The 26,120-nt window shown below is 37.5% G+C and overlaps 2 protein-coding genes across 8 annotated transcripts in view; one reads left to right on the plus strand and one right to left on the minus strand.

The window, feature by feature from the left end:
• LOC114242954 (neo-calmodulin) overlaps positions 1-26,120 on the plus strand; it is a 227,835-nt gene that overhangs the window by 169,619 nt on the left and 32,096 nt on the right. The window lies entirely within an intron of this gene.
• Positions 990-24,326, minus strand: LOC114242955 (troponin C). Of its 2 annotated transcripts, none has more exons than XM_089729241.1 (6): positions 23,858-24,326; positions 23,746-23,778; positions 18,613-18,756; positions 5,579-5,695; positions 3,099-3,230; positions 990-1,094 (listed from the first exon to the last, which is right to left on the minus strand). In XM_089729241.1, coding segments are annotated over exons 2-6 (423 nt in total). In that variant the 5' UTR covers positions 23,747-23,778; positions 23,858-24,326; the 3' UTR covers positions 990-1,065. The 2 variants fall into 2 exon arrangements, with proteins under 2 accessions (XP_089585367.1, XP_028030093.1); XM_028174292.2 differs by having other exon boundaries at positions 23,742-23,778; positions 23,858-24,309.

Here is a 26,120-nt window from a genome sequence, read left to right on the forward strand (position 1 = left end):
GCGTTGCATCACACTTAGTTTTGGTGAATTCCCTCGCCGAAGCCGTCGCCATGGCTCGGCGAGTAAATTAACCCATAGACACAGATCACTGAGTGTCTCGCCGGATCTTCTCAGTGGATCGCGTTTCCGATCCAGTGGTAAATTCTGCGAAGCACGGCTTTTGCTAGGGCCAGTGTTAGCAACACCTCCGGTTTGAGAACCGAGAACTCACCTACACGCTAGGGCAACGCTGATATAGCCTCTCAAGGCTATCGGTATAGATATAAAATAAAAGGTGAATTAGAAAGTTTGGTATTAAAAGTAAGTATAACATCTAACGAACACTAAAAGGGCAAACTATAAAAGCGAGACAAGAAAAAGGAACTGTTTCAGCTCCTTCAATGATCATCGTCACGATTTCTTTCAAAAGCTCCTGCCAACCCTATCAACGACACGGTCCCGAACTTTTAGCGTTTCTCTCTGTGTGAGTCCGAAGATCGGACTGTTTATGTGTTAATTAAATTATTCCTTTGTCGTTCTCGTCAGCTTAATTCTTTATTTTGATATACTTTGTTTTAGCCACACTTTTGTGCTGGTGATTTACGAGCTAACTAATTTATGACAATTTTGTGGTAGCCAGTTGTTTAAATTTTTTTAAACACAACACAAATTCCAACCGAATGTAGTATTTAATTCAGTGTTCTTTAGAAAGCTAAGTCACAGAAGATACAGTCAAATAAAAATGAAACCCACAAAATTATAATTTGCGTAATTACTAGTGGTAGGACCTCTTCTGAGTCCGCACGGGTAGGTACGACCACCCTGCCTATTTCTGCCGTGAAGCAGTAATGCGTTTTGGTTTGAAGGGTGGGGCAGCCGTTGTAGAAACTGAGACTTAGAACTCATGTCGCAAGGTAGGTGGCGGTGTTTACGTTGTAGATGTCTATGGGCTCCGGTAATTACTCATCCAGGTTTAATATATCGGGATGGTCAAATAAATAAATAAACAATTAAAAACAAATATTTATTTTTATTAAATTCTATATCTGCGTAATAAATAGCTAGCCATCCTCTATTTGTAGCTATTTAGTCGCCCGTCATCATTTCCATGAACTCTGAAAGAAACAAAATCATCTATTAGCAAAATTACATTAATGTGGGATTTATTAATGGTTAAGAGCGGAATGTATGTGTGAATGAATGAATGGCAGACGGCCTACCTACAATGACATTCTATAATACATTTTATTGTACATTAAGAATGAAAGGCACTCTGAATTCAATTGATCAATTATATTGCACATTATTACGAACACACAATGTTTTCGTGTTCACTTAGCAGATGTACTCCTGGCCAAGACGAACCACAGACTGAAAAATATGGCGCAAAATCAGTATATTTTACACGACGCAATGAAAAAATATGGTTAGTCTAGCTCAAACTTTCGTTCAATCATTGCGCAATCTTCAATATTAACCCTAAATAGTCAACAATATTGCCCAATTCATAATATTTCGCAATATAACTGATCGTCTATAAGTCTATACCTACCACCGCTAAAAACAATAGTGTGGAACCGTGCGTTTAGATGTGAATGAGAGACGATTGTAAGATAGAGAAGAAGAAGAAGAAAGCAAGATCGCGAAGATGTTGTAGAGACCGGTGTGTTAAAAGAGGCGTCTACTAATTTTAGTTGTAAAAATACGGAAGATTTTTATGAATAAATAGAATTCGGTTTTATTTATTCGCCATGAAATCAGCTCTATATTCATTAGAAAATACGAGATATTAATATATTTTACATTTGCAGTCAGAATGAAATGTATCTTCACGTGCGACAAAGTCGTATAAGGTAATTTTTTTCAAAGATGCAGAACTTGATTTGCAGTTCAGGAATTCATTATTAATGTCGCCTTTGAGAAATCTTTTGATACTCGCATATGTATTTTCTTATTGTGACATTTTTTCGCTTATCTTCGAGCTTAATATCTTAATTAGAATTGATTTCCTTTTTGCAAAGATTGTTCACAGTAAAATGTTAATACAGATTTTTTCTCGTAAACTTCAAAATACGCTCTACCAAAAATTCAACATTTCAAATTCCTCTCGAAAATTCTATTAAGACCAGCAATTTTAGAATGCGGCAACAATTTGCTGTAGGTGTCAAAGTCGAGACAGTTTGGCGCCAATCGGTATTCGGGGGTAGATTGCGCCCACCCCCGCCCCTTCCGCTTCCGATGTTGGAACTCCACAGACAAATTACAATTTCAGATGATAAGTAATCGACATTTCTGGTCACATTAACGGACGATAAGAACTGATATTATAATTAAGATTTTTGTTTCGATACGCGTTTTAAAAACTTAAATTTATAAATAATGAAATCGCTGAACCTGTTACGTAATATTGGACATTAATACAAATAATACCAATTCGCGGACCATTTAAATAACATGGTAGGGATCGTTCTCAAAGAGCTGTGCACGTAAACAAATAAACATATAATTAAATAACTCGATATTAAAATCACACCGCGTTTCCGATCCGGTGGTAGATTCTGCGAAGCACGGCTCTTGCTAGGGTTCATGTTAGCAACGTCGTCAGGTTTGAGCCCCGTGAGCTCACCTACTAGTTAAGGTTCCGCTGAAATAGCCTCTGAAGGCTATCAGCTTAGGTAGGATAAAAAAAAAAGTGTTTGCAACCTAGTCTGGTTGAGAGGCTATGCCAGCGTAACCGAACGGGTAGGTGAGCGCTCGGAGTTCTAACCTGGGCAGTGCTTCGCAGAATCTACACCGGATCAAAAACGCGACCAACTAAGAATTTTTTTTTAGTGGAGAGAGAGAGAGAGAGAAGATTTACTCGTCGAGCCCTTCTTCGCAAGCGACGGGTTTGGCGAAGACGGTGACCGGCACTCTGTTAAATGCATACGCATATGACTCTAGATCTGCTGGCATTGCTTTATCATTAAATAGTCGAAACTCGTCCTATATTCGGCTACTCCAAGCGAGAAGAAGAAGAAGATCCGGCGAGAAACTCAGTGGGCTTTGCGTTAGTAGTGAGCTAGTGTACGTTAGAAGTGAGCTAGTAGTGCGTTAGTATTGCGCAAGTGTGGACTGACCGTCAAAATCTACGGTTCCGGATGCGTCGGTGTCGATTTCGGCTATCATCTCGTTCAGCTGATCTGGGGTCAGCTGATCGTCCAAGGCGGCCAGGATCTCGCGGAGGCTCGATGTTGGAATGTAGCCATTACCTGCAAATTAAAACAATTCGGATCTCTGATCTGTGTTGGTGGATGAGCTTACTGGTCACCTGGTATTAAATGGTTACTGGAGCCCGTAGACGTTAACTACGTAAATGCCGTCACCCACCTAAACAACTGACTTACTTCTGAGTTGGAGCAGTCCTGTGGTGTGGTTTGAAAAGTAGGACAGGCGAGATTTAGATTTTATTCCACCGGATACCGGTGATAACACGTGACATCGTAAATGAATGCCTTCGCTCATCTTTTGAATGACTCGATGGTGCAATAGTTAGCGGCTCTGACAGTTAACTGAGGGCAGGTTGTCTGACTGAAGGCAGGAGAGTGATGATGATCTTGAGATATGAGGCTCAAGTCTCAAGCTTACTGTATAACGACCATCGGAACGCATGGCTACTTCGTAAAAATAGGCAGGATGCGTACTACAGAACCCTGTGAGCTCAAAATACGCCTTACAAGCAGAAAAAGGGGTACGTAGTCCACGAATGTAAAATAGCAAAGCGTGGTTTAGACAGATTCATACTTTAATATGTGAAAGCGTGTTGTTTGTTCTCCTTTCACGACTTCTTTTTTCTCCTTTCACGTTGAGATGATTTCTTTTAAAGTGATAACTTTGGTCAGGAAAGGGACATGGGCATGGGCTATCGTTTATCAACATAAAACATCACGTTCCCACGGAAAAGTAAACCGACATTTTTAACACTAAAACTTAAAAGTAAAAGATTTAAATAATTTTTTTTTATTGAAAAATACATTTTGAAATATGTTTCGTAGCTACGTGAAAAATTTAAGTGCCCCGAGTGTCACGGTTGAAAATAAATAATATGTTTTATCGCCACAGCGCACAGGATTACACGTCACGGAAAAAAGCAGCCATTTATTTTTCATATAACACAAAAGTGGCGGGAAACGTTTATGGTTTTTTTTTTTTCGTGTACTCTTCGCCGCTGCTTCTGCGACATCATCGTTTTCGTCAGGCAAAAATATTTGTATATTAAATTAAGAAAACGATATTTATTAACGTTACCGTAGTAAATTCTGCTTTTAATATATTTTATTGTTTTAATACATCCGGACGTAATTATCGCGAGATTTAGAAGACAACTTCATCCGGAAAATAAAACGTCTCGTTAACGTATTTAATGGCGTAATGACAAAATAATGATGTTGTGCGTTGAAATTGATTTTAGATGACATAATTTACAAAAATATTTTATCATTTTTTTTTTCTTATCTTTATTTTAAGATTCCAGCTTGGAAGCATGAAATAAGTTTTTAGTTAATGTTATTATTCGAAAACAGAACTTCGAAGCAAATACATAGTTTCAAAACTACTATAGCTAACTAACGTCGGTAGGAGGTATCCTATTTCAGTCGATACATAATATGTGCATATTTAAAGTTACAAAATTCATTCTACAATACAGTCGAAAATGGACCTTATGTCACATGCGAGTGTCTCATTTCATTGTATTACTGACTAACTAACGTGATTAGTATTAAATGCTATCAACGGAAAATTAAATCTAAATTTGCTTACGTAAATACACATTATTGGATTATATAACGAACAGTACCTTAGTCGCCCGCTATCACGAACACTGTATAAATCATTAAAAATGTAAAAAAAAACATGACAACAGAAAACGCGAGATTAAATTGTTAAAGTTGTTTTAAATAAGTTCGAAATTACACATTCGGTAAATACTTTTTTTCCTACTTAAGCTGATTGTCTTGAGAGACCATTTAAGCGTAACCTTAACTAGTTGGTGAGCTCAAGGGGCTCAAACCTGGCGTCGTTGCTAACACTAACCCTAGCAAGAGAAGTGTTCGCAGAATCTACCACCGGATCAGAAACGCGACTCACTGAGAAGATCCGGCGAGAAACTCAGTAGGCTGTGTGTGTGGGATGATGGGATGTGGATGATGGGTGGTGGATGATGGATGTGGTAAACTCTGTTAGACGCATACGCATATGACTCGAGAACTGTTGGCAGTGCTTTATCATTAAATAATCGAAATTTGTTCTGTATTCGGCTAGTCCAAGCGTCGGAATACGCCCCTTAGATCTTTTTTCTTCAACTTTGCGAGTAATCACTAGTTTTTCACCAGTTCTTGACCATCAGTATTGATCGCATGATTAAAATCATCGAATACTTTCTAATAGAATAGTGCGAGTATTTAATGAATTAAAAAAGGAAATATGGGCTACTTTGACTCCATATAAATCTGGTTATACTTCCCTTGATCGTGACCAGCAAATATTATTCGAACATTCTTTATTATAATATATTTTAAGAAGACCGTCCCACTTAACGTTATTTTTTTAAATAGCTTACCTTCTTTGTCATACAACCGGAAAGCCTCTTTAAGCTCTTTCTGAAGAGCTTCGTCGTCTTCGTCGAGGAAATGAAGAGCCACGCGAACATAGGAATCGAAGTTCAGCTTCCCGCTGCCTGTGGATATAAGAAACTCTTGTAGCAAGTTATAAATGGAAGAATAGAGATTGCATTTGTAACATGTAACTGGCCTAGGACAGTTCCTCATCTAGACTGACTAGGTTTTGCCGTTGTGGACACGATCTGGACATGGCAGAGCAAACGCTCGCGGTCTGCCCCGCTTGGGAGGTGCAGCGCCGTGTCCTTGCCGTAAGGATAGGACCGGACTTGTCGCTGCCTGGTGTCGTGGCGACGAGTCCTGAAAGGCTATGCTCGACTTCTGCGAGTGCACTATCTCGCGGAAGAAGGCGGCGGGATAAGTGAGGCAAAGCTCTCCTTACTACGCAAAAATCCGCCGCCACCGAGCATGGGGTCGGGACCGGGGTCCTATCCGTAGCCCGGTCCTCTTAAGAGCTTCGGGTTTTACCCGCTTTATGCGGAGAGGGACTGAGGCGTGGGGCGGCGTGATCTGCACGCTCGTCCGTAATAGGAAGTAGAGTGATAGTAAACGGCGTGCTCCCGACCGCTCCGGGGGAAAGTGCAGCGCGCCACCATCAAGGCGGACTCTCGTCCATAGACTGAGGGAAATAATGGTCGTATCGCCGGCAGCCACCGGTCCGGCGTTTGGTGGGACGGCGGGATGGATGTAATATGCTCTGAGTCAAACCTCTCCCGCCGTCTCAGTGGCCCCGACTGGACTACGACCAGGTCCGGGATCGGGCGCCGGCTTTGAGCAACAGGAGTTTTAGTGAGGTTCAACTCCCACACACCCCACTCGCCGCGCGGGTGGGGATCCGATGATTTTCTTCGGTATAAGAAAATCCTATATTGGTATCCGTCCTATAGCACGCTAAATACATACGTGCCTATATAGTCCCGTGTTTTGCGAAACCGGGCTATATAAGACTAGAAGCCAGTACAAAAAAGAGAGTAATATTTCTGAATGAAATTTCTGAAACATCCCCACCATGACTGTATGTATTTATTATCTTCTAACAAAAAAAAAAGTAGCTTAAAAGAAAATCGGATATATTAAGGGATTTGATTTAGCGAACCTTAGCGTTTCTAGTTATGCCGTAATCTTTCTATATCTACGTCAGTTTCTCTGCGGCTGATTGCGTCATTTTCATTAACATCATTTCTTTTATTTATTATTATTTGATTAGAATGAGATTCAGTACTTCCAAAGAACAGATCCTACTTTTTTACTTCCTTTTTACTTAGACAGAATTAACAGTTCACGGTTACGGTTTGACCCAGTTTTGTGTTATCGTTATAATGAATTGTTTAAGTTAGGAATTATCGCAGGCCCATCTCTAGGGGGATATGAAATTTTTGTATTCTGAATATGAATGGTTTTTTAGGGCAATAAGTAGTGGCCCGCTTAGTCATTATTAATTACACCGGAACAAGTATCGGAGCAAGTATCGTAACAAGTATCGGAATAAGTATCGTAACAAGTATCGGAACAAGTATCGGAACAAGTATCAGAACAGGTATCAGAACAAGTATCGTAACAAGTATCGAAATAGGTATCGAAATAAATATCGAAATAAGAATGCGGCCCGGAACAAGTATCTGAAAATTGTCGGAACGAGTATTGGAATAAGTAAGTATGGGGCCTTTCAGACGGGAACAGGCCGGCAGCGTTCGAGAAACCCAACTAGCATATTGACCTTCCAATTAAATCTTTTAGCTTTCGAGAACTAGTTGTACAGGAAATTCGACATAAAGTATTTTGCATGGAAATAACCTGTGTTCTTTTAAAATCTTTTACACATTTTTTGCTTTTTGCTTTTTATATATTTACACAGAATAAAACTATTCTGTCTGGTATTTTAAGATGCATACATTTGCATTTGAACATATGTACTTATATTTGAAAAAAATAACAAAAATATTAATCGTCTGTAAACCAACTGTAAACAAAGTTAAATGAGAATATCATGAATGTAGTAAAAGTCAATTAGATATGCATAATTAACGATAATTGAACAACAAATGGTAGACCTTAATAAAAATTGAAACATACAAAAAAGATATAGCCAAATTCAAAAGTTGCTCTTTTTTTGTAGTCGGTTAAAAACAAATGACTTTCATTTTATAAAATCGCTAATCATGAAATACTAACTGCATTTAATTTGACGTATACAGATAAAACATGTACTCCGATGTTGGTTTAACGACTCTCGTGCTACAAAAATAAATAATTGTAATTTAAGCGCGCTATTTCGTTGTGACGTATAAAAAAATAACGCAGCACGGCATTTTTGTGCTGAAGCTATGTTGTAATAAAACACAGCATGCGAGCCATCATACCCTTTGTCCCAGAGGGTCAATACGCTTATATGGAAGGTTAAAAGTTTGAACGACTGTTCAAATACTTTAAATGCGAATCAACGTGCTGTTTTTGGGAATCACTAAGCTAGTTTTAATTTTTTTTATTCTTTATTCTATTCTATTTTTTATTCTTTATTGTACACACAGTCAATACAATATAATAATTGCGAAATGTTATAAATTGGCGAGCTTAACTCAACAATTGAGTTATCTACCAGATAACCGTTCTTAAAGAGTGTGAGCTTTACGTGGGTGGGTATCTTTACTCGTTTTGTAAAAAAAGCATTGACAAGATTACGTCCGTAACTCTGAGCTTAGACTCAAAAACAAAAACAGAGACAACAGTTAAGTTTTAAGAAGTCGTCGTGGCCTAACGGATAAGACGTCCGGTGCATTCGTGTTGAGCGATGCACCGGTGTTCGAATCCCGCAGGCGGGTACCAATTTTTCTAATGAAATACGTACTCAACAAATGTTCGCGATTGATTTCCACGGTGAAGGAATAACATCGTGTAATAAAAATGAAACCCGCAAAATTATAATTTGCGGAATTACTGGTGGTAGGACCTCTTGTGAGTCCGCACGGGTAGGTACCACCACCCTGCCTATTTCTGCCGTGAAGCAGTAATGCGTTTCGGTTTGAAGGGTGGGGCAGCCGTTGTAACTATAATTGAGACCTTAGAACTTATATCTCAAGGTGGGTGGCGCATTTACGTTGTAGATGTCTATGGGCTCCAGTAACCACTTAACACCAGGTGGGCTGTGAGCTCGTCCACTCATCTAAGCAATAAAAAAAAAAAAAAAAGAAAAAAACATAAATCTAAAGTATATTGAACGACTTCATAACAACAAGTAAATTTATAAACCAAGATCGTCAGATAATTGACTTTATGTCATTAATTTTCGTCCGTGTTTAAAATGGCATGCGTAATAAGTTCCGAAGGGTGTGGTTCCATTGGAGGCGGGGTTATTACAATTTTTTTAAAAAACAGCAATTTACATTACATTGATGATTATAATAAATTTAATTACCCTTAGAATGCGAACCGTCTATAGATCGACTCTCTATTAATGCGTATAAACTACTTTTTGACTATTTGCGCAGTTAAATTATAGGTATTAATCGACCTGTACGGACGTGTCGCAGTTCGCGCTTGTTTAACGTTTTTAATAAGTAAACAACATTTATAAAAATAACCATCTAAAATAATTTAAAATTATTTTGCTGTGAATTTAGCATTGATTTTTGTATTATTTTTATAGATATAAAGGACTTTTTTTCAAAAAACCTTTACCAATTTCTGCAAGATATGTGAAAATTAGCTCAGTCCTAAAGAATATCTCTCAAGGGTTGTCATCAACAGTGCAATCCAGGATTCTTCGATATTTTGGACACGTATCGCGACGGCCAGCAGAGTCTATCGAGAAACTTGTTGTTCAGGGTAGGGTCAATGATAAAAGTTCTCGTGGACGAAGCCCCATACGCTGGACTGATCGGGTGAAAGACATTACTAAAACCCCGCTTAACGAATGCGTGCGCCAAGCCTCAGTTCGTAAACTATGGAGAACATCTGTCAAGGCTATAATAAACAAGAATTCGACATGACCACGACTGCTCTGCCAAGAGAAACCGACTATGATGAAAAAAGTTAAAGTATTTGTTTATAACACGTCAAATACTGTGTCAGCAATGCGTAATGTACAAAAGATTGAAATAGACATAAAAAACGGACATATTAAAGAAAACCGGCTTCGATTAAACAAAATACGTCGCCACTACTTTTACACTACTTTTTACTGGTGGTAGGAGTCCGCACGGGTAGGTACCATCACCCCACCTATTTCTGATGTGAAGCAGTAATGTGTTTCGGTCTGAAAGGTGGGGCAGCCGTTGTAACTATACAGAGACCTTAGAATTTATATCTCAAGGTGAGTGGCGCATTTACCTTGTAGATGTCTATGGGCTCCAGTAACCACTTAACATCAGGTGGGCTGTGAGCTCTTCCACCCATCTAGGCAATAAAAAAAAAACTTCGCGTCGGACTACGAGAGTGATTAGTCTAAATACTTTATAAAATCTCACTAGACTCCTACTTCATAAAAATACTTAATTTTATGTCTTATAGCCTCGAATCAGTTCTTGCTCGAATTGGGCATGCAACTGAATTATCTGTTCGTCTCTTTAATTGCTTTTGTAATTGCTCCAACGCTCGGCTGAAGCGAAACATAATGTCACATCATGCTAATTGGGCCTTAACGACAGTGGAACTGCCATTAAACGACTTTAAAAAAGTTAAATTTTTTTAATCTGTTCTATATGTCGTCGTGGCCTAAAGGATAAGACGTCCGGTGCATTCGTATATAGCGATGCACCGGTGTTCGAATCCCGCAGGCGGGTACTAATTTTTCTAACGAAATACGTACTTAACGAATGTTCACGATTGACTTTCACGATGAAGGAGTAGCATTGTTTAATAAAAATCAAACCCGCAAAATTATAATTTGCGTATTTAGTGGTTGTAAGACATCTTGTGAGTCCGCACGGGTAGATACCACCACCCTGCCCATTTCTGCCGTAAAGCAGCAATGCGTTTCGGCTTGAAAGGCGGAGCAGCCGTTGTAGCTATACTGAGACCTTAGAACTTATATCTCAAGGTGGGTGGCGCATTTGCTTTGTAGATCTTTTTAAGCTCCATTAACCACTTAACACCGGGTGTGCTATGAGCTCGTCCACCCATCTATGCAATAAGTAATAAAAAAATGATTAGGTTTCATTCTATGATCATGATTGATGCATAAACTCATGGACTTGTGGATACTATTTGTTCTCCATCAAATCGTCGCTGTGTTTGAGTCATAGCCATCTGAACGCCGTCACCCGCTTAGAAACGTAAGATGGAAGTTTTAAATGCATTTCGTATCTATTTGTCTTTAAGTTAATCTAAACAAAGTTTTGCCTACCATCATAAGTAGACATTAACCAAAATTATCATCATCAGACATCACGATTAGTTCTTACTAAGTCTATAATCACTAGTATAAAACAAAGTCGCTTTCTCTGTCCCTATGTATGCTTAAATCTTTAAAACTACGCAACGGATTTTGATGCGGTTTTTTTAATAGATAGAGTGATTGAAGAGGAAGGTTTATATGTATAATAACATCCACTAAATAGTGGAGAAATCAATAATAAATTACAGTTTCCGAAGCGAAGCGAGGGCGGGTCGCTAATTTAATATTAGTGTTTCGTAGAGTTGATTACACTAATACGGAATGTAGGTAGGTAGGTAGGTATACGGTAATTTGCATCGCGTTTCTGCGCCATCGATATCGACGTGCCCTAATTACTTGTCGCGCGCTTTCTCCTACGTAAAACTAGCATATAATTAAAATATATATTAATAAATTAGTGAAACTCGGTCGACTGTGGCTATCCTTAATTGAATTATGCAAAGTATTTGGCGTCAAAAAATCAAATCTACGAGTATAGTACGAAACATGTCTTGACAATTACCAATCATGCACGAAAAATAAATCAGTGAAACCGGACGAGCTGTTTCTAGTAGGCATTCAATACACTCTCATCAAATGTTTGACATGCAATTTTCGAAGTCGTCGTGGCCTAAAGGATAAGACGTCCGGTGCATTCGTTGTTGCGATGCACCGGTGTTCGAATCCCGCAGGTGGGTACCAATTTTTCGAATGAAATACGTACTTAACAAATGTTCACGATTGACTTCCACGGTGAAGGAATAACATCGTGTAATAAAAATCAAACCCGCAAAATTATAATTTGCGTAATCACTGGTGGTAGGACCTCTTGTGAGTCCGCACGGGTAGGTACTACCGCCCTGCCTGTTTCTGCCGTGAAGCAGTATTGCGTTTCGGTTTGAAGGGTGGGGTAGCCGTTATAACTATACTGAGATCTTAGAACTTATATCTCAAGGTGGGTGGCGCATTTACGCTGTGGATGTCTATGGGCTCCAGTAACCACTTAACACCAGGTGGGCTGTGAGCTCGTCCACCCATCTAAGCAATACCTAACACCACTAAACATCTGCCAAAGTATACAAGATTAATTTATTTACAAGACATAAAATGTTATAACACAAAAAATAGATTCGTAAAGTAACTTTGATACAATCTTTCGGTACAATATTTGACAGGCTTGTCGCTAATAAAAATGTCATTGAGGGTAACTCGTAAAATAGGGCGACATGTACAACTTATGACATTTCACTTTCGATCACCGATGGGTAGAGAGATCAGGAACAGCTTGATGTTATATTATTATAGCTATCGGTGCCTATTACCAAAACTAAAACTGTCGACTTTGATATAGACTAAAAGTCGAAGGTTGCATTAGAAAAATAATTATTTTACGATAAGCCTCAATAAAATAGGCTTCGATAAGTTTAACTAAAGCGATATAACGATTATTTTGTGATTATTTTATGAATTTAGTATATCACAAATACGCAATGTAAGACAAATAAAGCTTGTGGACAACAATAGCACTTGTTTAACTGTCACTGTGCATGCCAGCTTGCGAACATTCTAGATCAGATCAGAGACACAAATGCACAAATATAAACCTATTCGGCTTGAAGGGTGGGGCAGCCGTTGTAATTATACTGTGTTGCAAATGATGTGACAATAAAAATCAGCAGCGTAACGACAAGTTCTTTTATTTGTGCAAGAATGCAGAAAAGTAGTTAGAAATGGCTGGCATGGCTTGTTTTATTAACACTATCCCCCCTTCGTTGGCTTTGGCTGGCGGCGGTGGCGGTGGCTATGGCGGAAGGGGGCGTGTTAATATGGCTTGGCGGCTTGGCTGGCGGCAGGGCATGACAGCTGACGTCACGTCCGTTACATTCGGCCATCCTGCAACAATTGCTCCCGCAATGGGGAACACACAAAAACATTTAGTTCTCAAATAAATCAATAAGGTCTTCAGTTTCGAGCTGCTCATCGGAACTACTAGCGCTATCGGACACATGGGCTATACTTTTATAGGGCTTTAATGAATCTGTTGATACCAGGCCAGTGAAGTTTTTATAACTTCGTAAACCTTTTAGATATACTTCTAATTCGATAACAATTGTTACCTACTACTTTAGTTACTACATACGGACCTGAGTACAAATCGTCTAATTTGGTATTAATCCTAGCGGCGCTACTAACCAGTTGGCGCCTGTCTCTATGATACAAAATGCCTTTTCTTATAAACATGAGCTTTTTTTTTATATTAATGTTGTGTGTTATTATTGTACTCGCTTGTTTTATCCTAGCTGCAGCTATCTTACGCCGTGCGTCAACAGTTTCTGGTTCGAGACCAGGAATCGAAACATCACATATTGACCTACCAGAGCGCGCAAAGATTAAATCACAAGGCTTGTAGCCGCTGTTACTTTTAATTGTGTTGTTTGTGCCTCAATTAATGGAGTTCACTAAATTATTTGAAGCTTCACTAGGATCAGTTGCCCGCAACACAAAATTGTATGTTTAGTTTGTTCAACCTGGCCAATTAGCGCGCGGACAAGCAATACCGTTTAACGTATGCCTAAACTGTTTATCTTCTGATATATTTTTTTAAAGTACCTACTCGTAAAAGCTTTCCCGTAGTCTGTCACCACGTGATTCGGGTATCTGGACAAACCCTATTAATATATTTTTCAATGCACGAATGGTCCCGATTAAATTTACAGTACGCGTTAGTTCAGCTATCACAAATTTAGACAACGCATCTTTCATTACGATCATGTACTGGTTGGTGCCCTTTAGATGTCCTACAGAAGGGCATCATGTTATATATTTGTACCATGCGCATAGTATCAGATGGTTTAGAGATCGGATATAGACAGTCTTCTTTTTTTTAACATAGTTATCCTTCTCATGTGTACAATAAAGACATGCTGCCACGTATTTCCTAATAAAGCGTGTCATTTTAAGAAACCAATATTGGCTTTTAATCAGAGCTAAACGATGATTTAGATCCACGTGACAAATGTCGTCATAGTGCATTTGTACAATTTTCCATTTAGCCGAAGGGACTGCGAGTCTATTTCCCTTAAAAAATTTTCGAACTAGTTCATTCATAATTATCTTTAACATCAGCGCGACTTCGTCCGCGTGGAATATAGTTCACAAAGAATGCTTTATTTTAGTACAAATTGATTAGCATAAAAAAACGTTATAGTGAGCCAACCTTAACATATGCTATCGCGGACATTTTTTTTTTAGATCTTTTAAAGGGGTACAATTCTGTCACATTATTTTAGCGAAACTTTAACAGTTTCTGCAGCGCACGCACCGGAAGCTCTCAAAAGGGAAAATAACCCGATTTTGAAACATTACTTACTGGTACTTCGCTTGTATTGGTCTTAGCTGACCCAGTGATGGTCTTAGCGGTGCTAGCGTTATATAGCCTATAACCTTTCTCAATAAATGGGTTATTTAACACTGAAAGAATTTTTCAAATCGGACCAGCAGTTCTTGAGATTAGCGCGTTCAAACAAACAAACTCTTCAGCTTTATAATGTTAGTATAGATTGCTTTATAATCGAACTAAGCTTTTCGTCCTGACATTGCACAGTACAGAATCAATCAGTAACTAAGACGATTCACGTTCATCATGTCAACAGGATGCCTATTAAGCGCGTCTACAAATTTTCCATACGTTCACCAGGTCTATACTCAACACTAATGTCATAATCTTCTTTCAAAACTCACCATCGCGCAATGCATGGTATAATGTCGCGTTTGGTAAGCGTAGCACAAACCACAGTACAATCAGTTTCTACTATATCATGTTTACCTACTTCATAAACACGGAACCTACGTAGCGATTGTATGACCGCCAGGTTATGAGCTCTTAACTATGATACATATTCTTCCTTCCTAGTAACCCGGCTAAAATAGTATAACAGGCCGCAGTGAGTTGTCAGTTTGTTTTTGTAATAGTATACCAGAAATTCCTAAGTTACACGCATCGGTTTGTATTTCTGTAGGAAGCATAGGATTATACAGAGCTAGCACAGGTTTGAAACGTAAGCTGTTTTTCAGTTGTTCGAAATTCGCGTTTTGTTCACGGCCCCACACCCATGATTTATCTTTTTTTTTTTTTAAACCAATAAACTGTCGCACACTATAAGCATTATTTGGCACAGGACACTGCGAAACGGCCGTCAATTTTTGTTGCACCCGGCTGTATACCGTCTGAAGATATTTCATGACCTAATAAGTGACTTGTTCCTCCAAGAATGAGCATTTACTCATATTTAATTTTAAGTCTCCACCATAAAATTTCCCAAGTACTTTCTCAATAATTATTGAACCTGATTTTATACCAACTGAGGGTAGATGTAAATCGTTTAAAATTGCTAGTATCTCGATTTGACCTACATTTATTTTTACCCATGTCTTTTCTACCCACAGACTCAATTATTTTATTTATTAAACGCATTTAACTACCCCACCTAGTGGAATAAGGTGGAGATAAAGAAGAAACGCATGAATACAGATGGCGCATTTGCTAAACCAAAAGGAATTCTAGTGTACTAGAAATAATGACCTTACGGTGTAATGAAAGCAGTTGTGTGTCTGGCACAATGCTCAATTGATGGTAGCCCTGGGCTAAATCTAAACTCGTGCAGTACTGTTCGGTGGATACTTTTATATTTTACCATAGCGTTTAACGCACGATAATCAACGCATAGCCTACTGTCGCCGTTCTTTTTCTTAATAAGACCACTGGTGAAGCATGACTAGATTCAGATTATTTTATAATGCCGATGTCTAAAAGTGGCGATACACGGGCTGATCACTAGTAAGCTTAATTTGCATTTGAACTAAATTGGCAATACCTAAATCATGTGTATTCGTAGCAAAGCAATGCTTATACTGTATTTTTTTTAATCTGAATGACTCCTAATATTTAATGGCTCCTTTTAATTTTTTTTATTTCTACCCACAAATCTCGAAATATTTGTAATGGCATGGCTATGGCAAGTAGAAATGCAACACACCTGGCTGTTTGGCTGTGGCTCCTCGCAGCTGTTGGCCCTCAGCAGGACCTCGCCCGGCGGCCACAGGATGGTCTCCGAGCACATGTTGATGTCTTTGATGTAGCTGTCTTCGCCGTTCAGCAGCGTCGCAGGCAGGGAGAAGGAAGCTCGTAGCCGTGAATCTCGTGAAGCGCCGTGAAGCTCGTAGTGCCGCAGTGGAGTAACCACGTTGCTGCTCTTTTAGTTTCCCTCTACGTGAACCAGAATGATGGAAGGACAGGGCGGCAGGCGCTTTTGGTCCGACGACGTCGAAGTCCCTTTGATTTGATTGTTCCAGGTTCTTCATCCTGTAGCTCAAGTATCGCCTTGTGGACCTCTTTCTGAAGCAATTTTTCAACACTTTCCTCGCCAGTGAAATAGGAGCTTCATCTTCTTCAAACTTGTCAGAAGACCGAGACATCTGAGCGTGTATATGACGTTGTTTCATTTCTTTATGCCACTTCTGATTGTTGCAAATGATGTGACAATAAAAATCAGCAGCGTAACGACAAGTTCTTTTATTTGTGCAAGAATGCAGAAAAGTAGTTAGAAATGGCTGGCATGGCTTGTTTTATTAACACTATCCCCCCTTCGTTGGCTTTGGCTGGCGGCGGTGGCGGTGGCTATGGCGGAAGGGGGCGTGTTAATATGGCTTGGCGGCTTGGCTGGCGGCAGGGCATGACAGCTGACGTCACGTCCGTTACAACTGAGACCTTAGAACTCATATTTCGAGGTGGGTGGCGGCATTTACATTGTAGTTGTCTATGGCTTCGGCAACCACTTAACATCAGGTGAAAACCAGAATTTTACTTCCAATTAAAAAAAAACATTTTCTAAGTGTACCTCCAGAATTTTACTTCCAGTTAAAAAAAAAACATTTTCTAAGTGTACCTCCAGAATTTTACTTCCAGTTAAAAAAAAAACATTTTCTAAGTGTACCTCCAGAATTTTACTTCCAGTTAAAAAAAAAAACAATATCTAAGTGTACCTCCAGAATTTTACTTCCAGTTTAAAAAAAACATTTTCTAAGTGTACCTTAAGTAGGTATACATTGCGTGCAGTTAAGATTTCGATTTAGTCTTTATATTGGTTGCAGCATTTTTGTTGTGGCCAAATCTCTGATACACCTTAAAAGCATGGATCGATAGTTTTTTACTGCGTGACCTTCTGCAATTAGTAAGATACAAAAACACAAGTCCGTAACACGAATTGTCAGTATCAGGGACGCTCGCCCTACTCTAGTCGGATATAAAACAGACGCTTTCCCGTCACATCGGACTCATAAACTTGCCAGCGACATTAGCGGGAAGATAAACGCATGTTTATTTTTATTGATTTTAGCCTTTGAACATTAGCTGTTTTATAGGATATTATCTTTAGGATTGGACTTTGAACGCGGAGTAAGCGTCTTGTAAATCGATTGACATTGAGGTTTTTTTAATTAGTTCATTAAGTGTCGAGGAATCCACAGACACAGCCCACTGAGTTTCTCGCCGGATCTTCTCAGCGGGTCGCGTTTCCGATCCGGTGGTAGATTCTGCGAAGCACTGCTCTTGCTAGGGTCAGTGTTAGCATCACTCCGGTTTGAGCTCTTAAAGCTCATCTACATGCTAGGGTAACGCTTTTATAGCCTCTCAAAGCTATCAGTATAGGTAGAATAAAATATAATAATATCGAGGCGCGTGTAACTGTCTTTTTTAAGGGTGGACTCAGAAATTTTTTGCCTTTGTTACAAAGTATATAAAAACAAACAGAAAAGTGAAATCTAAGCGTCAGTAAAAAAATGTAGACACGATTTTCATGCGGTACATACACTAATTTATTCCAAAACTTTAAAATGCCTTCACGATTCCAAAACATATCACTTTATTTACGAACTTAATGGAATTAAAACCTTTTTCAATTCGAATCTGTCAAATTCAAAAGGAGGTTACAGTTTTAACAGTAGATTTTTGTTTACAAACAATGGATACAGTTGCAGTTACAATGCTCGCTATAGCAACGTTTCGTAGCGGACTGCGATTAGGCGTTGGATGAAAGCACAAACACTTGTGCAGCCTATTATAGTATAGCTTATTAGCGACACAAGCTCACAGCTAAAGTGGAAGGCAATTGAACATCTAATATATATGTAGTTTACGCCTACATTGATACGTGATTGTTATTGTTGACAAAAAATGGCAACCTTTTATTTTATTTTATGGTCGCATAGGCAAACGACGGCCAACCTGACGGTGAATGGTTACCGTCGCTTATGGACATCAGCAATACCAGGGGCAAAGCCAAGCCGCTGCTTACCACCCTGCAACTTTGGTATTCCAAGTCTTTTTTCCTCCCCTTAAGATAGGATATTCCCAACGATTAGGTAAATCGTTGGGACTATCCTATCTTAGGAGATATTCCAACTACACGTGATTTGATAGGTAACCTCACGGGACTCCATCTGGGAGGATTTGCTGACAATAGCCAGAGCAGTACTCCGCTGAATCTCGTTTTAATCAATACCCATTGACATTAAGTCAGACGTCACTAAGTCTCCTGTCAGACTCACCGTCTGCATCTTCGCTGTCCAGCATCCTATCGAGCTCTAGGTCATCGTAATTGTGCACCATAGTATTGAGGATGGTCCTGATTTTGTCTTTCTCGATCTTCCCTTGCTTCTGAGAGTCGAACATACTGAACGCGCGTCTCAGCACTGAAAAATACGAAAGCGTTAGTTTTGATATAAAAAATAATAATTAAAGTTCGCGTGCACTTTGAATGCCTCGTTGATAGAACTTATATCTCAAGGTGGGTGGCGCATTTACGTTGTAGATGTCTATGGGCTCCAGTAACCACTTAACGCCAGATGAGCTCTGAGCTCGTCCAGCCATATAAACAATGATTTTTTTTTACTAATTACTCAAATTTGGAAACTTTAATTTTTAATGGCTAGTAGTTTAATGGATAGTAGTTGGAAAAGATGGGTTCTATAGGGTTAACTATCGCTACACCCTAAGCATAGTCGCTTCATTCGTTAGGGATAATACACCTATAGGTATAGGCGCGTTATCCATTAGGCATAAAATACAATTCATGCTTAGAGTAGACTTCCTACAGACATTAAGAATTCATTACGAGCTTCACTTTATACCTAGTCAGGTCATAAATTCTGTCACATGTTTAATGTAAAATAATTGAAACAAGTTTATTCATTATGTAACCATTCATATACGAAAATGAACTTAACAAAACATAGATTCTTATGACACTAAAGTTTATTCAAAATGACCTCCGTGATTTTGAATACAGGCCTTCAATCTGCGCGGCCAGTCGTCTATCGCAGCACGAACGAGGTCCATATCAATATCGGCGGCTGCCTTAATCAAGGATGTCTTGAGTGACTCCAAATTGGGATGAGGCTTTGAGCACGCCTTTTCCTCCAAGTGTTGCCATATCTTGTAATCTAACGGATTCAAATCTGGACTGGAGGAAGGCCAGTCTTCGTGCCGGATGAAGTCTCGCTTCTTCACCACTGTGTGCGTACACCTTATCATTTTGTTTGTTGTAGCTCTCTTCTACGGTAAAAAATTTTTCATCCGAAAAAAGAATTTCCCGATATTTTTTACCCGCGTACCGCTTCAACAAAGCGCGGCATCTCTTCAGTCTCAGGTCCATTAGACGAGCATTCAAACGATGTCCTGTTTTTCTTCGATATGCCCGAAGCCCTAAGTCTTCATTTAACACCCTTTTCACCGTGGTTCTCCTTGACCCCATCTGAAGGGCCAACAGTTTCTGCTTACGTTTGGGATTTCTTTGAATTCGCGCCTTCACAGCTTTTATCACTGCTGGAGTCCTAACAGACCGAGGGCGACCGCTTCTTGACCTGTCATCTACACTAGAGTCTTCATTGTATCGTTTGATGGTACGATAAACGAATCTTTTGGTTATATTCAAATTTTTCAGTATGTTAAAAATTTGAATTGGCGCGTAACCGCAACGATGCAACTCAATAACTGCAACACGGTCTTCTTTAAGCGTCCACTCCATATTTAAAAATGAGTAAAATTCTAAAAGTATACATTTTTATTTTCATGAACAATTCGAAATTCGAATTCAATAAATTTTTTGTGGCCAGCATTCTAAAATAAAAGTTTTTACTGTGTGACAATACTTATGACCTGACTAGTTATAATGTTCTATAATCAAGAGACTTTTTAAATATTTATATCGAAGATTAAGAAAAAAATGTTTTGTGTTTTATTCTTCGAAACATTTTGCGTATAGTATTGGAAGCATCGTCGTAAATAAGTATAATGAAATAAAAATGCTCTACAAATTATCTGCTCAGAAAACAACATGAGCACGGAACTTATCTGAACTATTAAAATATTCCATCACGGTGTTAATGGGAGCACAAATTCAGTGATTAGCTTATACATTGAATTTGAAACATGTGTAGCGAAACATATGGAATGAAAAGAAAAGAATACATATCTTGACGTTCGTAAGGTCGAATTTGCGTCATAAAATAATTCTAAAAATAATTCTATACGGATACGAATTTTATTTAATGCTTTCGTGTCTGAACGATATCGCGGCCCACCCAGTGCGAAGTGATTACCGGAGTTCGAAAACCGAAACGTGAACGCTCCTACCAACTTTGGAGAGGCATTAGGTCGAATTCTCAGCAGTATATATACATATAAATAAAATTGGAGTGTCTGTTTGTAATATTGAAATAGCCTCTTTTTACTACATGCATATGAATATATATACGGTACATACACCAAACTAACATTTTTCACAATTTTTGTCTGTCTGTCTGTTGGTTCCGGCAAATCTCTAGAGCGGCTGGACCGATTCTGACGGGACTTTCACTGATAGGTAGGTGATGATATAAGAAGTAACTTGGGCTACTTTTTTTAGACGAGCTTCGCCCCGCGGCTTCACCCGCAGTACGACAATGACCACGGGTAACATCGCTGGACTCAGCTATCAATAATAAAATTTAATGTTTCCGAAGCGAAGCGAGGGCGGGTCGCTAGTAAACAAGAATTTATAGGGTACCCTTCATGGAATATCACCTGCAATGTAGTTCTGAAGTTTGATCAAAGGTTCAAGAAGTAATCTATATATTTATTTAAATGACACTATTCTTCGCGTGTGTTTAGACAAACTAGTGGTCCCCCAGTAGTCGAAAAATTCGACTTATATTGATTGAAATCATAAAGGAGACTGAAACGATTACATACATTTTTGGGCCCGAATGTAACGTGATGAAACTAATATGAATTTAATAGATTCAGATTTATCAGTACCTTGCTGAAAATTATAAAAGTTTTCTCAATCTGAGAGCCGAGTTAATAAAGATTTAGTAAAAGTTAGGTTATGTTACAATCTCTTTAAAAGAGCTGAATAATAACTTATTTAAGCATAAGTAAATGTTTATTATATCCATTGGATAATCTTTTAAATGTCATATTATGAATGAATATCAATGATATATGGAATATGGAATTGCTATCCCACAATTCACACAGCGATCCATAATTTCAACAGTATCCAATGCAACAATTTCAAGTCAAACGTGTGAGCGATCTTCGGTGTCCAGTGTAGAAGCAATTGTCGTACAAGGCTGGCAGAGTTAGAATCCGTAATAATAAAGCAGTGATCGTTGAAAATATAAAAACAGCCCGATAGATACACACTCAAAATGCGTCGAAGATACAAAACGAGTAGAGCAGAAAAAACCAACAAGCGCCAAAAAATAATTGTATAATCTATGAACAAACGTCATGTCAGCTTACTGTCAAAGCTGTCATCAAAAATACAATCAATTTTAATCGATTTGAAATCGATAATCATATTACTTTGTTAAGTAATAATAGACTTTTTCTTCATTTATGTATATAATCGCAATTAAATCCGGCGTATACCGCACTTGTATACAACAAGTATAAATCGCTCATTTAATTACGTTGCATTAATTACCTAGTGCAATGTTTTTCTTTTTATAATCCTGTAATCGATTAATTAAATCGATCACACCGTTATACCGACAAAAACTAACTTTCTCATTTTTCTCCGGTCCCAGAAAGAGGATTGAGGTGATTTTTTATATTCTTATATAAAAAAATATGACAAATTTTTTAGACTACATTCCAAGTTATTACATTTTTGGCCCACGATTTTCCGTCTCCTTTAATTATTATGGTTCTATTGTCAAAAACTACATAATAATATTATACTTCTATAATCACAGATTTCGCACACACTATAGACAAATAATATAAAAATATTAAATGTAACATAGTTTAATGTAATATAACAAAAATTAAATGCAAAAAGTTTGACAATAAACATAAAGTATAATATGTATATGTGTATTGTGTCAAATACATGGTAGTGTATGTGTTTTTATCGATTTAATGTATTTTTTTTTCATAATTATAAAAATATTAACATTTTCCACTCCTTCTCTATATTCGCTACAAGTGTGGGAAAATTCATACTCCTCCGTTCGCGCAATTTTCGTAAAAAGGGGTTCAAAGCGTTTGCTTCACGTATTAATATATAGATTGGACTTGGACAGATCTTATTGGGCTACCCATTAGCACTAACGGAAATATTTTTTTTTAAACCGCACACTCGTTCCGGTAATATTTCCTCTCCTTACAAAGAACCATTTCCATTACTCTAAGCCGCCAATTTGAAAACTTTTATTAGTAATCTTAATGTTTGCTGCTGAAATTTTTACTTCAAGTGTATCCGGATTTATTTACTTATGATTTAATTTGATGAACAGTCTTGAACCAGTGACATCGGTATCTGTTCGAAGGTTCAACAAATTGTCTTTTCGCATTAAAAGTGTACAATTTTCCAAAAATATTTGCAATTGAGTTAATATGCGGAATAATTTATTGGTATCACCAGTCTTTTTCTCATAAATACTGTCAAAAGAGCGTAGTTTAGTTAATTTTTTTTTTTAGTTTACCTATGTTTTGACTACTATTAACAAAATTAATTTTATCATACTTTAAAAGACAGATAATGTAACTGGTAAAAAAAATAAAAAAAAATGTTGCAAAGTTAATTAATATAAGAAATATCACATGTAAAACCTTTAAAACACTCTCCTGTAAAATTTGTAAGTTTTAAGATTATACAGGTTTAATGCGAGAAGACGTAATTAGCCTTCGCATTTGTTGAACCTTTTTTTTTAAAGTACATGTAACGTAAATATTATTGTCCTAAATTAGTTACATAAAAATGTCGGTGCCAGCAAGTATCACTAGCCCGATTTATTTATTAACATAGATTATGCTAATAATATCAAAGCATTATTTGTATTTAATTTAAAATGTGTTTACCACACACATATTTTACGCTTTTTTAATATATATTTTTCACGTAACGCGTTCAATAATATGTAATTGATTAGATTTATTATTTTAATGGATAATGAATGTAATGAAATTATTTTAAACTATAATTTGTGAATGTTATATTATAAATTGACATGTTAGTAATCTTCAATTAATCTTATATTTATTTTATATTTGCACACATTTTATTCAAGCAAGAACATGCTGGTTCATGTTAAAACTTTATAATACCTCCATTTATGTACGATACGTCTCTGGCAAATAAATCACTTTAATATTGAATTGAACTGAAGATTATTAAATAAATACTCACTAACTATCTGTTCGTCGTCTTGTTTGTCGCGACGGTTCTGTAATTAAAAAAAAAACATATTTACAAAATCGAAATTTAAAACATACCTACGAGATGTTGTAATTGTAATAACGCACCAATTTCGATGACATTACGAAGGAGTCACGTATCGCTTTGCTCCGTATAGAAAATTCCCGAAGGATCTGACTAGTCGCGACCGGAGCGTAGTCTTAGACGTAACTGAACTTCGCAAGAACACCGCTATGCCGACCAAACGGATGGGCAATCGACTGTAATAATAAAATACGACGAGGTAAACGTGTAGTGTGCTGAGAATGATAACAGATGCGAGCAGAGACCTATGTTGCGTGATTGCCCACGTAGTAAGTTTAGCTGTTTCAAAATCTTTTACAGGCAGGGTTGCGTTGTAGAGTGCATACAATAACTAAATACTAGAGGTTCCGTAGTAGTCGAAATTCGACTATAATTAATTGGAATTGTAAGTTTGTACACTATTAAGATTGTATTCTATAATCACAAATTTCGCCAAGACTACACTATAAAAAATATAAACAAAGACAAACAATATTTAATCTATTCTCAATTTGACAACAGACGTCAAGAACAAAAGTTTGACAATAAATAATATGCATGCGTGTGTGCGTCAAATACATGGTATGTAGTGTGTGTAATGTTTTCTTTATTGATTTAATGTATCCTTTATGCATTATTTAAAAAAAAATTAGCATTATGCACTTCTACTCTATATTCTCTATAACTGTGGAAAATTTCATACTCCTCCGTCCGCGCAAATTTCGTAAAAAGGGATACAAAGTTTTTGCTTCACGTATTAATATATAACTAAATATAAATAAATAAATAATTCTGAACAAATCATGCACGGTCATACGACCACAATTTAGGATTCCCTAAAATGTAACTATACTGAGTAGTATGTAACTATACTGAGACCTTAGAACTTATATCTCAAGGTGGGTGGCGCATTTACGTTGTAGATGTCTATGTCCATTAACCACTTAACACCAGGTTGGCTGTGAGCTCATCCACCCATCTAAGCAAGCAAATAAATAAATAAATGGGTACTAGAGACTGACAAAATACTTGTATAAGGTTGAATATATACATATTATATAGATAATAAATACCCAGGCGCAGAGCAAACCGACCTGTTAATCACACGAATGTTTGCCCGATGTGGGAATCGAATTCACGATTCTCGTTGCAACAGTCAAGAGCGCGAACTACTACACCGCCGAGTCAGATATTATAAATATAGCTATAATTTAGGCAGCGGCTTGGCTCTGCCCCTGGCATTGCTGAAGTCCATGGGCGACGGTAACCACTCACCATAAGGTGAGCCGTATGCTCGTCTGCCTACAAAGGCAATAAAAAAAAATGTCACATAGATATTATAAAAGAAAATATTTCAAAAATGTTCAGCAAGGAGCGATGGAGAATTCGAAAAAATTCCCTCCCTCGTTTTTATGTAGCCACTCGTACCTACATAGGTCGATGAGAGAATTACAAGTTCCGATATAAAAATCAGAAGTGTGTTAAAATTTTAACTAAACTAATCCAATGAAACCCAAGTGCTAAAAATTAAATAAATCCTAACATTTATCACTGACTTTCTATTTTAAGTGCCAGGGATGTGACCTCAAAGCTAAAGACAAGTGGGTAGTATACATGCAGAGCAAGTGAAGTGTATCAATATTAATTAAAAAAAATTCTATATCTGCACACTGCAATCACATTTTCAGCCATTGGTGATTTTGATGAATTGAATTATCAAAAATCAACCGGAAAATAAAAATGAATCCCAATAAAACGCATACCTTGATAAAAACAATAAATTTTATTATATTAATAAATAAAATAATAAAAAACACTCGTGAATATTTTGAAATTTATGACTTTAAGCCCGTTGACATGTCTGTAGATCTTGTAAATTTTTCAAACGAGCACTGGAATCTATCTTTAGAATTGAAATAATGAAATAAATTATTCGCTTCGAAAAATTTACTGTTTTTTTTTGTTTTGTTTTGACCGGTAGGTAGCCGACTATGATAATTATCTTAAACGCTACATACTATTTATGTATTTTTATTACATTTTAATTATTTGTTAAGTGTACATTGTCGGACTTAAGGCCTAATGCGTTCTCTATCAGTAATGCAGAGGAGATAATGGTACGTGCATTTTTAAATACAATTAAAATGCGATAAATATCTACAGGCTCGAAACACATGTACAGATGAATATATAAATAATATTTATATGTACTCACTAAAATTATTAATGTGAAACTGAGTATATTTGTTTGTTTGTAATTTTTTCACGTCGAAGCAAGGCAACCGATTGAAATGATCAAAACTTATA

The sequence above is a fragment of the Bombyx mandarina genome, chromosome 08 (genome assembly GCF_030267445.1).
Source record: "Bombyx mandarina strain Sakado chromosome 08, ASM3026744v2".
Classification (NCBI taxonomy): Eukaryota; Metazoa; Arthropoda; class Insecta; order Lepidoptera; family Bombycidae; genus Bombyx; species Bombyx mandarina.

Bases quoted from the DNA above. Each gene is read 5' to 3' on its own strand.
- LOC114242955 (XM_028174292.2), bottom strand. The intron at 5,696-18,612 runs GTGAGTCTGACA...TTATATCCACAG, and splicing joins GGACAGCGAAGATGCAGACG to GCAGCGGGAAGCTGAACTTC. The intron at 3,231-5,578 runs GTAAGCTATTTA...TTTAATTTGCAG, and splicing joins CCGGTTGTATGACAAAGAAG to GTAATGGCTACATTCCAACA.